Consider the following 15751-nt stretch of genomic DNA (forward strand, 5'->3'; position numbering starts at 1 on the left):
CCCTTCAGAACTGAGTCAACAAACTGACTTCCAGAAGTTGTTGGTGACAATGATCTCCTTCAATGTTTCCTCAAATTATGGGTCTTCAAACTGAATCAAGGTGGTTCACAATTTAAGCCAAGTAAGAGTGAACATTTCCAAACTTGTAGCTAATGAAGACTCCTCAATTTTGTTTTCCTTTCAGCTTGTCTACACTAAAATGTGAAATCTGATTTATACAAATTTATGCATTTTATTGTTTCATGTCATAAGGCAAAAAGTTAAGAAAACTTCCACAGAATAAACCAATGATTTTTGTTTTGTTTTTTAATAGCTGTATGAGATGTTTTCTACTTATGGGAGATCTTTCAACAGATGGCCCTGATCATTATATATCCCATGATGAATTATGAAATTCAGCTATAAGAGACAGTGTTCAAACTTTGAGCACGGTAGTTCCATTTATTTTTTTAATTTTTAAGTTTTGTTTTTCATCAAAGTCATGCATGCACTTTGTTGACAGTATCAAACTTAGTGGGGGGGAATGAAGTTCCCGGACCTCCTCCCTGATCTACACACACAACATATCTTTCATTCCCCATAAGTTTTGAAATTGTTTAATCTTTTTTGATATTTACTTCTGCATCTCTAAATAACTTGCTACCTCTTGATTTTTACTTTTTGATTTTTCCATTTTAGGTATAATTAACTAACTTCCCAGTATGGAAGATGAGAATTTAGTCTTATATACACACACCCCAAGCCTAACTCTACCATAAGTACACTTCCTATACTCTGCATTACCACGAATCCAATATAGTGATTTGTAACTTGGTTAGATGAAGTTTCAGTAGTTACATTATGACTAAGTAAATGCTTTTTTGAGAAGTGAGCCATGTAGTGTTATCATGATTGTTTTCCTTTTCCTGTACTTTTTGACTGCCTTAATAATGGCTTATTATCAATGACTTGGTACTTATCCCTAATTTATCCTCCAAATTTTTCCAGCACTACAAAAATCTTATCTTGATAAGTTCAAACACATCAACTATTCTATCAATTCCATGTTCTTTATTTTGTTTTAAAGATTGATTTATTTATTTGCACTTGCTGTCTGCACTCACTGCTCTCTCTGGGTCTGTTTGTTGTGTGCTCTCTGTGTCTGCTAATCATCTTTTTTAGGGAGGGAAGTGCCCAATAGTTTGAGCCACATCTGCTCCCTGCTTGTGGCTTGTTGTATCTCTGTCTCCTCGTTGCATCATCTCGTTGCATCAGCTCACCACACCAGCCTGCTGTCTTGCTCTTCTTCCTTGGGAGGCACCAGAAACCAAACTCAGGACCTCCCATGTGGGAGGCAGGTGCCCAACTGCTTGAGCCACATCCACTCCCCCAATCCCATATTGTTGAATCAGTGTCCCAGAGCATTCTGTCCTATTCCAATCTTGACCAGTCAGTTGCTAGAAAAGTGCTGTCCAAATAGAAATTTGTACAATGATAGAAGTATTCTGTATCTACTTGTCCAACATGGTAACCACTAGCCACATGTGGCTACTGAGCACTTAAAATGTGGTCAGTATAACTGAGGAAATGAATTTTTAATTTTATCTACTTTTAATTAATTTTAATTTAAATAGCCACATATGGCTAGTGACTATCAAACTGGATAGTGCAGCTCTACAACTATTTCACAGCTCTGATTTGGGGATCTCCTATATCTCCTTTTAGTTTAGCTCCCCTGTTTCCTCATCCAGTATTTCTTTCTTTCTTGATTTACTTTCATGGGATTTTTTTGTTTTTTTTTGTTGTTGTTGTTATTATTAATTAACAATTTATGAGATTTAAAATACCTAAAAGATTATAAGCAATTTGGATACTTTCTCTTCACTGATTTTTTCCTTACCAAGGATATAGGCCAGAGTGGTCCTATTCATGTTTTATTAGAGCACAAACTTTACTAGTTTCACGAGAAAGTGTATAGGAAGTAAACTGTTTTGAAACCAACTATCCAAAAGTTTCTTTTACTCTCATACTTCATTGATAGTTTGACTTGGTATATTATACTGGAAATCATTTTCCCTCCATATCATAAAGGCATTGCTCCACTTCTATTTGTCAATATTGCTGTTGAGAAATCCACTATCATTCTGATTCTAGACCCTTTGTATAAATCCGTCTCTCACTCTCTGGAAGTCTACAAACTTTTTCTTCTATCGCAAATGTTCTGATATTTCACAATAATCTCTTGGTACGGGTCTATTTTAACTCACTGTGATGGACACTTAGTGGGCCTTTTAATTTGGAAATGCATGTTCTATAGTTCTGAGAAATTTTCTTCAGTAATTTCATACGTGAATTTCTTTCTCCAGTGTCTCTGTTCTTTCTTTCTGCAACATTTATTATTCAACTATTCCTAATTTCATCTTTTCTATTTTCTAGTATAAAGGGTTTGTTTTGTTTTCTCTCAACTTTATCTTCCATTACATATTTTTCTTTTGCTCATTTATTGAATAATTTCCAAGCACTCTATGAACATTCTTTTGCTATATCTTATCTTCATCTTGGATGCAATGATTTACTCTTATTTTTCCAAAAATGATAAAGGCTCTTTTAATGTGTCATAGTTCTCTTCCAAATTGCCTTTATTCTTATTTGTTTTCATCTCCATCCTTTATATTACTGGCTTTCCTCAACTATGGCTATCTGTTTATACTTAAGAATGAGACATTAGAAGGCTGATTAGAAGCTCTGTATGTATGGTGGGGCTTGGTGACCATGAGCATCGCAGCAGCATGATCTGGCTGGGTCATTTCCCAGAGAAACCATTTATATTGTTATTTTTAGATTTTTTCTTTTCTCTCGGACTAGTCAAATTCCTCAAACAAAACATTTTTGCCCATGTAATCCTGAAAATAATCTTGAAATACTATGTATTCATACATCTTTGGTGACATCTAAAATTTTCATCTTAAGTTTCAACAAATATAAAGGATGTAATTTCTGGCATATTGTCAATATTAAGGTTTTAAAAACCACTTATTTTGAAAACAGTTTTAGACTTAAGGTTGCAAAAATATTACAAAGAGTTCTGACACATTCTTTACGCAGTTTCCCCTGAAGTTAATATCTGACATTACCAAAGAACTATTATTAAAATCAGGATATTAACACTGATACAGTAGTATTAACTACACCCACCCATTATTAAAATTTCACCAGTTTTTCCACAACTGTCCTTTTTTTTGTTCCAGAATCGTCCACAATCCTGCCCTGCATTGAGTTTCATGTCTCTTAGTCTCCTCCAATCTTTGACAATCCCTCCAGCTACCTCAATACTTTTGAGCTGTACTCATCAATTATTCTGAAGAATAGCCCTCAATTTTGTTTTGTCTAATATTTTCTCATGATTAAATTGAAGTTGAGCATTTTGGGGAAAAATACAACAGAAATGATGTTGTTCCCTTCTCAGTACATCATTTCAGGGGGGTACATAATGGTCACTATGTTTTACTATTATGGGTGATGTTAACTGTTATCTATTGGTTAACAGGGTGTTAACTTGCCAGGTTTCTCCACTGTAGCAAAACTTACCGAAGGCAGTAAAGGCAGTCTTGAAATGGAAATCTATAGCTGAGTGCTTACATTAAAAAAGAAGAAAGGTTTTAAATCAGAGACATAACCTCAAAACCGGAAGAACTAGAAAAAGAAGAGCGAACTATACCCAAATCAAGCTAAAGGAAAGAAAAAAATATTAGACAAGAGGTAAATGAAATAAAGAATATAAATATGAAATAAAGAATAAAGAATCAACTAAACCAAGAGTTGGTTCTTTGAAAAGATGAATAATATTGATAAACTTAGCTAGAATAACAAAGAAAAAAGAGAGAAGACACTAGTGAATAAAATCAGAAATTAAAACAGGGACATTACTACCAATGTCAAAGAAATAAAAAGGATTATAAGAGGATATTATGAAAAACTGTATGTCAACAAATTGATAATCTAGATGAAATAGACAAATTCCTACAAACACAAACTGCCTACACTGACTCAAGAAGAGAAGATCTCAAAGAACCAATAACTAATAAAGAGATTGAATCAGTAATCAAAAACCTCCCAAAAAAGAAAAGCCCAGAACTAGATGGCTTCATAGGGGAATTTTAACAAACACTGCAAGAACTAACACCAATCCTGCTCAAACTCTTCCAAAAAACTGAAGAGAGAATGCTCCCCAATTTTTCTACAAGGACAACATCACCCTCATTCTAAAGCCAGATAAAGATACTATAAGAAAATTAGAGACCAATATCTCTAATAAACATAGAAGTAAAAATCCTCAATAAAATACTAGCTAACTGAATCCAACACCACGTTCCAAGAATTATACACCATGATCAAGTGGGATTTACCTCAGGTATACAAGGGTGGTTCAACATAAGAAAATAGGGAAGCGGTTATGGCTCAACTGCCAGAGCATCCGCCTACCATATGGAGGGTCCAGGGTTTGATACCCAGGGCCTCCTGATGTGTCTGCTGAGCTGGCCCACACACAGTGCTACTGCACGTAAGGACTGCTGTGCCACACAAAGGTGTCCCCTGCACAGGGGTGCCCTACTCACAAGGAGCATGCCCTGCAAGGAGAGCTGCCCCACATAAAAAAAGCGCAGCCCACCCAAGAGTGGCACCGCACACCCGGAGAGCTGATGCAGCAAGATGACGCAACAACAAAAAAGCAACAGTTTCCCAGTGCTGCATGACAAGAATACAAGCGGACACAGATGAACAGAGCAAATGGACAGAGAAAGCAGACAATGGAGGAGAAGGGGATAGAAATAAATGAATCTTAAAAAAAAAAAAAGAAAAGAAATTAATGTGACACACCACATTAACATAATGATGGGGAAAAACTATATAATCATATCAAGTTACACAGAAAAGGCACTTGACAAAATCCAGCACCCCATTTGATAAAAACATTTACAAAACCAGGAATAGTAGGAAAACTTCAACACGATTAAGGACATAATATGAAAAACACACAGTTAACATGCTACTTAATGGTGAAAGGTCGAAAGCTTTCCTTCTAAGATCAGGAAAAAGACAAAGATAACCATTGTCACCACTGTGTATTCAAAATTGTACCGGTAATTCTAGTCATATCAATTAGGCAAGGAAAAGAAATAAAGGGTATCCAAATTGGAAAAGAAGAAACAAAACTTCCCTATTTGCAAGTCTCTCCTGGGAGTTTCCAGAGTAGACTTCCACTGATAATACAGCATACTTGATTGGTCTATTTCATCAATGTTTGCTCATGGAAATAAAAGGGAATGAAAGGGAGAAATAGGCAAGGAGGAGGGGTTTGAGACCTGAGGGAGGCTCTGACCACAACACTGTACACCAGTAACTTTGTCTGATGTGGTCATCAACCTTTCTGAAAAAAGGCAGCTGGCAGTTTCCTGGTATTTTCATTAGAACGTAGAGAGCCACACAGATATTGCACAAACTTTTTAAAGATTGTTTGATTTACTCTGACAGCTATTACTCCATGTCAGTATGGCAGAAAAATGAAATTTTGACCATTCTTTTATGATGAGCAGTCTTTTCATTTTTATGATGAGCAGTCTCCTTATCAATGGACAGAGACCAGCTAATTTTGGCAATGCACAAAGAAACTGCAGAGATACAACTGCCTTCAGAGGAGATATATGCTTCTCTATTCCTGAGTGCCCTTCCCCTAAGATCTTCTCTAGGTAACATCACTATCCTGCCAGAAGAAAGATGAGTGAAGGAAAGACACCCAGTCACCCCACCAAAAGAACTTCATTATGGCAAAAGTGTGACTGCTTAGAATTTACTGTACTAAAAGAGTCAGTTGAAAGCATCTGGGATGCTTATTAGCTTAGCAGATTTCCTTCTGATATCTCTTTAAAATAATAAATTTTAAAAACTATCTAACCTGACTGACAATAGTTTGCCTGCATAGCAAAAATCTTCTTTGTCTATACATTGTTATTCTTACAGGGTTTTAAAAGGAATATAATGGGGAGCAGATGTGGCTTAGTGGTTGAGCACCAGCTTCCCACATATGAGGTCCCAGGGTTCAATCCTGAGCCCCCGGTATTTAAAAAAAAAAAAAAAAGGAATATATTTTTTAAAGTATTGAAACTCTACAACAGTAAAAACTATAAGAAAAACTTTCTCTCATATTCCTGTAATTCTCTAAAAAAGTATTAAAATGATAATGTTTGAGTGATTTTTTTTAACAAATGCATTTAGCTACCATTATAGCTAACTCTGAAATCAACTGACCATTTGGCTTTGCAGAATAGGAAGAAGATAATCCATTCATTGACTATTTCTGAAGAAAGACTAAGAAGGAAGGTATTTAATTGTTCCCAATTTTATATGATAGGCTTTAATGTTTTTGAAAGTATTGCTTTTGAATTTATGAGTAATATCCACTTGAAGTAATAAATGAAAGCAGAAAATACTAACTGTAGCTTATGTTATTTTAAAACCAAAATGTTCATTTCTGAATATTTTTCTCACATGTAATTTAAAGAAGTCAAAGTTTGACTTCCTTTGCAGTTTTGATTTTTGTCCTTAATTATTTTGTATAGACAGTCCTTTGTATCTAACAGTAACTGCTCATCATTCTGCTAGGCTTTGGTTTGGTACTTTTCAACCTGTGGTGGTGACATGTAACTAAAAATCAAAAGGATATTAGGTATAGGGTTATCCATTAAAGAAACTATCTCACCTAAATCTTAATTGTATTCATATCTGGGTATTTCCATATATCTACATTGCTAAATATGCTCTTAACTGTATTTATTGAAAGACTGTTCACTCAGTATCACAAAATTTTTTATTTTCTGTAAATTAATTCCAATGATGAAATCCACAAGATTCACAATGAACGGTTATTGCATTTTTTTAAAAAATATTTTTAAGATAATCTCAATGAAAAGTTTTACTCTGTAAACATTATAGAGTGGGAGAAGCCATAAACCATTAACCTTTTATTTTTGTTAAAACAAAAGGTTAGTATAAGTATATAAAGAATAGGAAATGGATAATTACAACATTGTAAAGTGTCTCTCTTTCACAGTCTATTAAATAAAATGTCTTTTGGGGAGGAAGGCACTGCAATTAAACCTATTCACAAAGAATTTTTATGAAATATCTTACCTCCTTATCTAAATTATATGTTATTGAGAACTCAAATGTCTTTCCTGGATAAATTATGATCCCTTACCACAAGTACATTTGAAAAGAAACATAAGCTATTATCAATTACATTTATGTTTAACACATGCACTTACTTTTACATGTTCTTAAAAACAAAAAGAAAAATACTTTATACAGTTCAGAACAAGTCTACACTGTTTTTCATGTACACATGCTCAGTCACAAAAAAGTTACAAACTGCCTTACCATTGTAATGTATTTAAATAATCAGATTTCTTCTCATACAATTTCAAAAATTAACCAATAAAACACTCAATGATTTTTTTTAATTCCCTATTTGCAGATGACATGATCCTATATACAGAAATTCCTGACAAGTCCACAACAAAGCTCCAAGAGCTAATAAATGAATTAAAGCAAAGTGGCAGGATAGAAAAGCAACATGCAAAAATCAGTAGTATTTCAATAGTAATGAACAATTGGAAAAAGAAGTCAAGAAAAAAATTCCATTTACAATAGCAACTAAAATATCAAATATCTAGAAAGAAATCTAACCAAGGATGTAAAGGTCTTACAGACAGAATACTATAACACATTCCTAAATAATCAAAGACCTAAATAAATGAAGGACATTCCATGTTAATGGATTGAAAGACTAAATATTAAGATGTCAGTTTTACCCAAAATGATTTACAGAGTCAATGCATTCTCAATCATAATCCAACAACCTTTCCCGTACAAATGGAAAAGCCAATGATCAAATTTATGCACAAAGGTAAGGGTCCCAAATAGCCAAAGTCATCTTGAAAAAGAAGAACAAAGTTGGAGGACTCATGCACCTGATCTTAAAACTTATTACAAAGCCACAGTAATCAAAATAGCACGGTACTGGCACAAGGACAGACAGATGGAAAACAGAACTGAACTGAGAGTTCAGAAAATCAACCCTTACATTTATAGCCAACTGACTTTGATAAGGCGGCAAAGACCATTCAATTGGGAAAGGATAGTGTTTTCAATAAATGGCACTGGAAAAACTGAATGTAACTATGCAAAAGGATGAAGCTAGACCCTTACCTCTTACCATATAGAAAAATCAATTCAAAATGGATCAAAGTCCTAAATATAAGAGCCAGAACTGTAAAACTCCTAGAAGAAAGCACAAGGAAGCTTCAAGACCTGGTGTTCGACACTGATTTCTCTGTCTTTACATACAAAACACAAACAACTATAAACAAACAGGTCCTCATTAAAATTAAAAATTTTTGCCCATCAAAGGACTTATCAGGAAAGCGGACTTGGCCCAGCGGTTGGCCTCCTTGGCCTCCTTGACCCGTGTGGAGCTGGCCCATGCGCAGTGCTGATGGGCGCAAGGAGTGCTGTGTGCCATGCAGGGGCGTCCCTGCGTTGGGGAACCCCATGTGCAAGGAGTGCGCCCTGTGGGGAGAGCCGCACAGCGCCAAAGAAAGTGCAGCCTGCCTAGGAATGGCACCGCCCACACGGAGAAATGTGGGATGACGAAATGTGGGATGACGGAGCAAGAAGAAACATAGATTCCCGTGCAGCTGGCGAGGACAAAGAAGACGCAGCAAATGGAAGCAGAGAACAGACAGCCGGGGTGGGGGGAAAGGGGAGAGAAATAAATAAATAAATCTTTTTTTTTTTTTTTAAAAAAAAGGATTTTATCATGAAAGTGAAACAACAACCTACACAACTGAAAAAAATTTATTTGGAAACCACATATCCAATAAGGGTTTAATATACAAAATAAATAAAGAAATCTTACAACTCAACACCAAAAAGACAAAAAACCCCAATTAAAGAATGGGCATTAACTTGAAGAGACATTTCTCACAAAAACATACAGTAATAGCCAAAAAGGACATGAAAGGATGTTCAACATCATTAGCCATTAGGGAAATGCAAATCAAAACCACAAGATACCATTTCAGACCTGCAGCAATTATGAGGAAAAAAACAGAAAATAAATGTTGGAAAAACAGATGTGAAGAAATAAGAATACTTGATCACTATTAGTGGGAACGTAAAAGGGTACAGCTGCTATGGAAGACAGTTTGGCAGTTCCTCAGAAACCTCAGTTCAGAACTACCATATGACCCCGCAATCCATTTCTAGGTATATACCCAAAAGAACTAAAAGGTATTTTCATACAGATATTCATACTGGCATTATTAACTTCTGATAAAAATGGAATCACCCCAAGTCTACAGCAACTGATGACTGGATAAAATGTGGTATTTTCACACAATGGAAAATTATTCAGCTGTAAAAAGGAATGAAGTTCTCACACATGCAACAAACAACATGGATGAATCTGGAGGACATGATGTGGCATGATATAAGGCAGACACAAAAGGACATATATTGTATGACCTCAACGATATGAAATAAATAAACAAGCAAATTCATAGTGAGAAACTAGACTACAGGTTACCAGGGACCAGGGTTAGGGTTGGGAATGAGGAGCTAATACTTAATTGGTACAGAGTTCCCGTTTGGGTTCATGGAATAGTTTTGGTGAAGGTTGGTGGTGATAGCAGTACAACATTGTGAATGTGATTAACAGCACTGAATTTTATATCTGAATGTGATTAAAGGGGGAAATTTTAGGTAACATACATTACTAGGACAAACACTTTTTAAAAACCATAAGACTATACAAAACAGTGACCCCTAAGGTAAACTACAGGCTAAAGTTAATAGCATAATAACATGGTTACATCACTAGTAACAAAGGCACCACACTAATGTAAAGTGTTAATAACAGGGAAAGCTCTGAGAGAGGGTAGATGTACAAGAACTCATATTTTCTGCATGGTTTTTCCATAAACCTACAACTTCTCTAATAAAAAACTTTAAAAAGTTACGTAATAGTGAAGTTCCTCTCCTCAAAGGGGTAGTTGCTGAGGGCACGGAGAGGGAAGAAGGGATGTGATGTGGGGGCATTTTGGGGACTTGGAGTTGTCCTAAATGATATTGTAGGGACAGATATGCTGGACATTATATATCCTTCCATAACCCACTGAATGTGCTGGGGCATAGTGTAAACTACAAAGTAAACTATTATCCCTGTGGAGCAGCAGTGCTCCAAAAAGTGTTCACCAAATGCAATGAATGTGCCACAATGATTAAAGAGGTTGCTGATGTTGTAGGAGTGGGGTGAGGGAGGAAGGGGGTATATGGGAACCTCTTATATTTTTTAATGTAACATTTTTTGTGATCTATATATCTTTAAAAAAAATACAATTGAAAAAATGAGGGGGTGAGGGGGTGGGGTATATGGGAACCTCATGTTTTTTTAAAGTAACATTTTGTGTGATCTATTAACTTTAAAAAAAAGATAATAAATAAGTAGACTCAAGGAACAACCTGCTTGTAGTTGTTTTAAAAATGAAAGATAACTCTATTTGTGAATCCCAAAATTAACTAAAATTGATAGAATGCATGCCTATGATATATAAATAAGTAGACTCAAGGAACAACCTGCTTGTAGTTGTTTTAAAAATGAAAGATAACTATTTGTGAATCCCAAAATTAACTAAAATTGATATAATGCATGCCTATGATATATTTCTGTAATCAAAGGTGGATGGACTGAAAGGTTTACAAGAACTGGTTGGGTATTTTGCAATAAAAAGACACAATACTAGTAAGTTCCTGTGTACCAAACCAAAATAATTTTAACTTGGAATAACAATACTTAATATAAAAAATTAAGATAGTAAAATTTGTATTTCAAAATATTATATTTAAAGAAATAAAAACCCAAACAATTCAGAGATCCAGTAAGAGCAAAATTATTTTTCTTAGAGTCAGTTTTTCCATTTTTACATATTTAACTATTTTCCTGAGCTTCTGCTTAAATGTAACTACCCATATATGAAGGAGAGGGACATTATTTCCTTCTGAATCCTCATGAGAGGAAATGGAGTCAACAAGTAGGTAAATTTTTCTAACAAGAAAAATTGTTACTCTCTACTGTTTCAAACAAATTTAACTATTCTTACTCTTTTTTCATTCTTATTGGTTCTAGATAATTCTAAATTAAATTCCTGGTTCTTCCTTAAGTACAACTTTTATTGTAAATAGATGGTTTTCAGAACATTGAGATTCTATTTGCAAGGTATAATACTTACAAATATGACCCGGAATAATGCTTAAAAGATTGATTGATAGAATACATATATTTATGAACAAAGGACAAAAATGTCATAATGTGAAACATCCAGAAATTCAGGAAATTAATCTATTTGCCATACTGGCAACACATATGACTTGAAATACTATTATTCCTAAAATTATTGTTTAATAAATAGAAGGTCTGAACATTTAACTAGATTATGGTTATTGTGGAGATAATTTCTAAGAATTTAGGACTGTAAAATACAATTTAAGTTTTAATGTGATAAATCCCAAATATGCTTACTTTGGCAATAAATAGCTTAAAATAAACTTTCAAAGTAAGATTACTGAACTTCAATCCTAAATTACTAGGAAAAATTTCTTATGAATCCTTTCACTGTCTGGATTTGAAGGAGTAGCGGGGGGAGTTAATGAATCACTGTGCTTCTCTCTTTGTTCCCCACTCCCTCCCTAGAACTTAATTTCAGACATCAGCCAACCATCATAACCGATAAATTTTATAAGATGTGAAATGGGAATTTTCAAGAATTACCCCTGACTTGAAAACAGTGGCAATATCTTAAATCTCACTTATGTTCTTTTACAAAAATATCTGCCAAAGGAATCAACAGTAAGTAACTGCTAATCAAAGAAGTGAAAACATTCATTTAGTCAATAAATTAAGGTTAATTCTGGAACTTTCCTGAAGCTCTCCTCCGACTGCTAAACCTTTAATTTAAAAACTACTTTGAAACATTTGGTGTTTTTGAAGAGTTTTGGAGAAGTATAAAACATGATATAAAAACAAGAAAAAATGAAATATTATCTAAAGGAATTAATGAAACCCTGACATTAAAATAACAGTGTAGGGGAAAAAACCACAAATACCTTTATAATAAAACTTCCCACCTATCTAATTCCAAAACAAACAAACAAAAACTCTAAGTCCCTGATTATGACCTATTTTAAGAAAATAAGAAAATTTACAGTTTTTTGAATTTCACTGTACTATAATTGAATTTGGTCTCTTAAATAAAGTCTCCTATTATATGTCCAGGCTATTTTTATGTCCCAACTAATATCCCCAAATACTGATTTGCTATATAATTTTTAAAATCATCAATAGTGAATAATTTCACAATTCTTTCATTCCACTACAAATCGCCTTACTAAAAATTTTAACTCTTTGCTAGTGACACAGTTTGAACAAGTAATATGTATATCAGGAATACTTCAATATCAAAGAATGTTAGTATTTGTTTGGAACATACTTTCTAAAATATTACAATTATCCTGGGCATCCTTTGTACAAAAAAGCACTTCTAGAATGAATTAAATGGTTATTGCTAAAAAATCTAGTGTTAACACACCTATTTCCATTGTTATCAGGTAAGTGAGAGCCATAAGCTTACAGAGGGAAAGAACTAAAAACAACAGTAAGGAAATAAGGCAACTAGAACAGATATATGTAAAAGTGTGGAAGGTGCTAAAAGTGGTAGGTCTGGTAAGTAACACTTTAAAGCTTGAGGATATAAAATGGAATGATCAGAACAAGCAAAAACAGAGGCAGGTCCTAGAGGAGAGGGGGAGTTCCAAAATGCACATAAAATAAAGAGGAACATACCCCTGGAATCGAATACTGACAAATACTCTTTGAGGAATGCTATGCCTTTTATCCATGGAGTCTGTCAGGAAAAGCAAGCTAGATATAAACTAACATGTGCTTCAAATATCTGAGTTAAGTTTCAGGTAAGAAACTCCCCTTGAGTCCATCTGAGAAGTAAGAAGCCTACAATTCCCATGGGAATTACCTTTTATAAAATATAACATAAAGCAATTAAATTACACTACAGTCCCAAACTTATTAAAACATTCTGAAGGGAACCTTGCCTTTTACACAATGCAGCAATAAGCCTGCACTTAACAAGTGTTATGATTTTCCCATGTAGAGCTGTAACTTTCTGAAGTTACATAAATTATTGGCTCTATTTCAGATTTATTAAAAAAAATAAAATAGCATATTAAAGGAGACCAAAAGTATTTACTATAAAGCAAAACAATTTAAAACTATACATCAAAGTTTTTTATTCTTGTGAAAAAGTGACCTTCCTTTTATTGACTATATACACTATTCTCATAAATGTATATTATTTATGTAATTAGGGTATCAGTCACAACTGCTCTTCAGGTCAGCAGTGAATTTGGTATGACTTTTAGACTGGATCTGGAAGACCTACATTTGTAAAGTTTGAAATGGAAAGAAGACAGAAAAATTATGTGAGTGTTCTCTGAAAAATATTTTGGTCAGGTACAAAAAACAAGGCAGGCTTTTTTATTTGGTTATTGTTAAGGTGTGGGCTATATGGGCATAGAATAGGTAAAGCAAGTGTGAAGCTGCACTAGCCTGCTAGGGGTGGGGTATAGCTGGGTTTTAGGATCAGAAATCCAATTTTAGAATCTAAACAATTTCAAAGTTGTCTGTATGTTCACAATACATACTGAAAGACTTTGTTTTTCTTGGTCATTAACCAAGTTTCTCTTTAATGTCAGCCAGCATCATCTGCAGTAAGCAAAAAGGGTTTGGTCCACAGGTGGACTGGAGCTTTAAAAGGAGCCAGCAACAGTGACAGCAGCAGGAATCAAAGTAATCAGCAATATTTAAATAAAGACAAGGAAGTGAAGAGAAGATGGACAAATTGAAGGCTCAATTGTACAACTCTCTCTCCACTTAAGTGAAGAAATTTTCCTTTTGTTAAATTTTTATCTTTTTTAAAAAATACTTTCCTAACAATATTCACCTTTATAGGAAGGGAGAATCCAAGTACTCCCAAGAAATACTAAGTAAAATCACCTCAATTTGCACTTGAGATTAATTTAACAGAGATATTTACACAGTTGGGGGCCTAGAATGGGGGTTTTCGTAATACATGGTTTAAAGAACTTTTAAACACTCACCTGTAGGCTTAACTGAATAAAACCCAATGGCCTCTCCTTTCTTCCACAGAATCTTAGCATAATCAGTACTGCTATGACACAGGAATGGGATCTCATTTCTCTCCATTTCCTGTTTTCTATAAATAATTCGATTCAGAACATACAGAACCACTCTTTCCCCAAGAGTGCTCACCTACAAAGAGAGTCAAACACCAGGTAGAACAGTTATAATATGCATCAATTAAGAGATGCTATTTACCTTGCTCCCTGCTCCCACACCTCATTCTAGTGTACAAAACAGTTCTAATACATTCAAAATTATTTGAAAAACATTTTATTATCTCAGAGATGAGATGAACCATTTATACCAATATTAATCCATGTCTATAGACACATATTATGCTTGTAATACTGACTCTCAGCAAAATTCTAAAACAGGCAAAAACTGGTTTCCAAAGTTTCAATTCCCCATGTCCTCTTTTAGTACTCAAGTGTTCTTTTTGCTTCCAGAACAGACACAGCGTCTTTCACATGCTATACTGTTGCAACTCTTTTTTACCCCATTTAGACCTCCAAATAAGGGGAACAAAAATAAACAGCTTAGTGTTATCCCCTTTAAAATTTTAAGGACAATGACCTTATTTAATAAGGGAAGTCATAATTATCCTCTTGGGAAAAGAATCTATCTGAGCTTTCTAAGTAAAATGTTCACTTGACAGGTCCGTCTTTGCTGTCTAACTATAAAGAATAACCCCACCCCCTACCCCCCCACACACACACTTGCACAAAACCATTCACCAGACCAGAAAAAGATGTCAGTGGCATCACAGAAGTCTAGTGAAAAGGTATTTTGGGAGCAGTCATACAATGGAAACAGAGACACTTCTTATGTGCAGTTATACTGTCAAAAAGAAACCTCCCTTCCCCAACTTTCTGACATCAAATATTGTTTCCCCACCACAGATACCTTTCACTACTAAAAACAAGAGCTCTGTTCATAAAGTATATTTTCCCCACGTCACCTTAAAGGTAAAGTTTGCCTTTTAATTAGTTGAGTAGAGATAGAAAAGATACATACTCCTCCCATGGATATTTTTGACAGTGGTTTATGTATCTCCCAGACCAAAAACACACAGGAAATGATAAGTTCACTAGCTTACAAAGTAACCTAGTCCAGGCCTGGGCAGCTCTGACCATTATAAAATTCTTCCTCACACTGAGTTGAAATCTATTTCCCAAAGACTGTACTTTTATATTCTGGAGGTACACAGCTACAAAAAATAATTGAAGACAGCCATGATGGTCCCCGAAATTTAACACCAAAGCTAAACATTAGAACTGAAAAAAAGGCTAATCTAATGTAATTTGGGGCACTCTGCCATTCCAATCCTCTCCCTTGAAATTCCTTCAGATCACTAATATCTCTCTTCATGCAAATGTTGCAGATATACACATTAAAGATGTTGCTGTGACAATGGGGCTTTTCTGTATAAACTTTTAAGTTTTC

At 34.5% G+C, this 15751-nt stretch overlaps 1 protein-coding gene across 24 annotated transcripts in view; it reads right to left on the reverse strand.

The window, feature by feature from the left end:
• The window catches only part of FAM169A (family with sequence similarity 169 member A), a 70825-nt gene that overhangs the window by 29520 nt on the left and 25554 nt on the right, over positions 1-15751 (reverse strand). For all 24 annotated transcript variants that reach the window (XM_071208637.1, XM_058274890.1, XM_058274850.1 and 21 more), the window contains exon 5: positions 14266-14437. In XM_071208637.1, coding sequence (XP_071064738.1) covers positions 14266-14437 — 172 coding nt within the window. The remainder of the gene's footprint in view (positions 1-14265; positions 14438-15751) is intronic.

This window comes from Dasypus novemcinctus, chromosome 2, assembly GCF_030445035.2.
Source record: "Dasypus novemcinctus isolate mDasNov1 chromosome 2, mDasNov1.1.hap2, whole genome shotgun sequence".
In the NCBI taxonomy this organism is placed as follows: domain Eukaryota; kingdom Metazoa; phylum Chordata; class Mammalia; order Cingulata; family Dasypodidae; genus Dasypus; species Dasypus novemcinctus.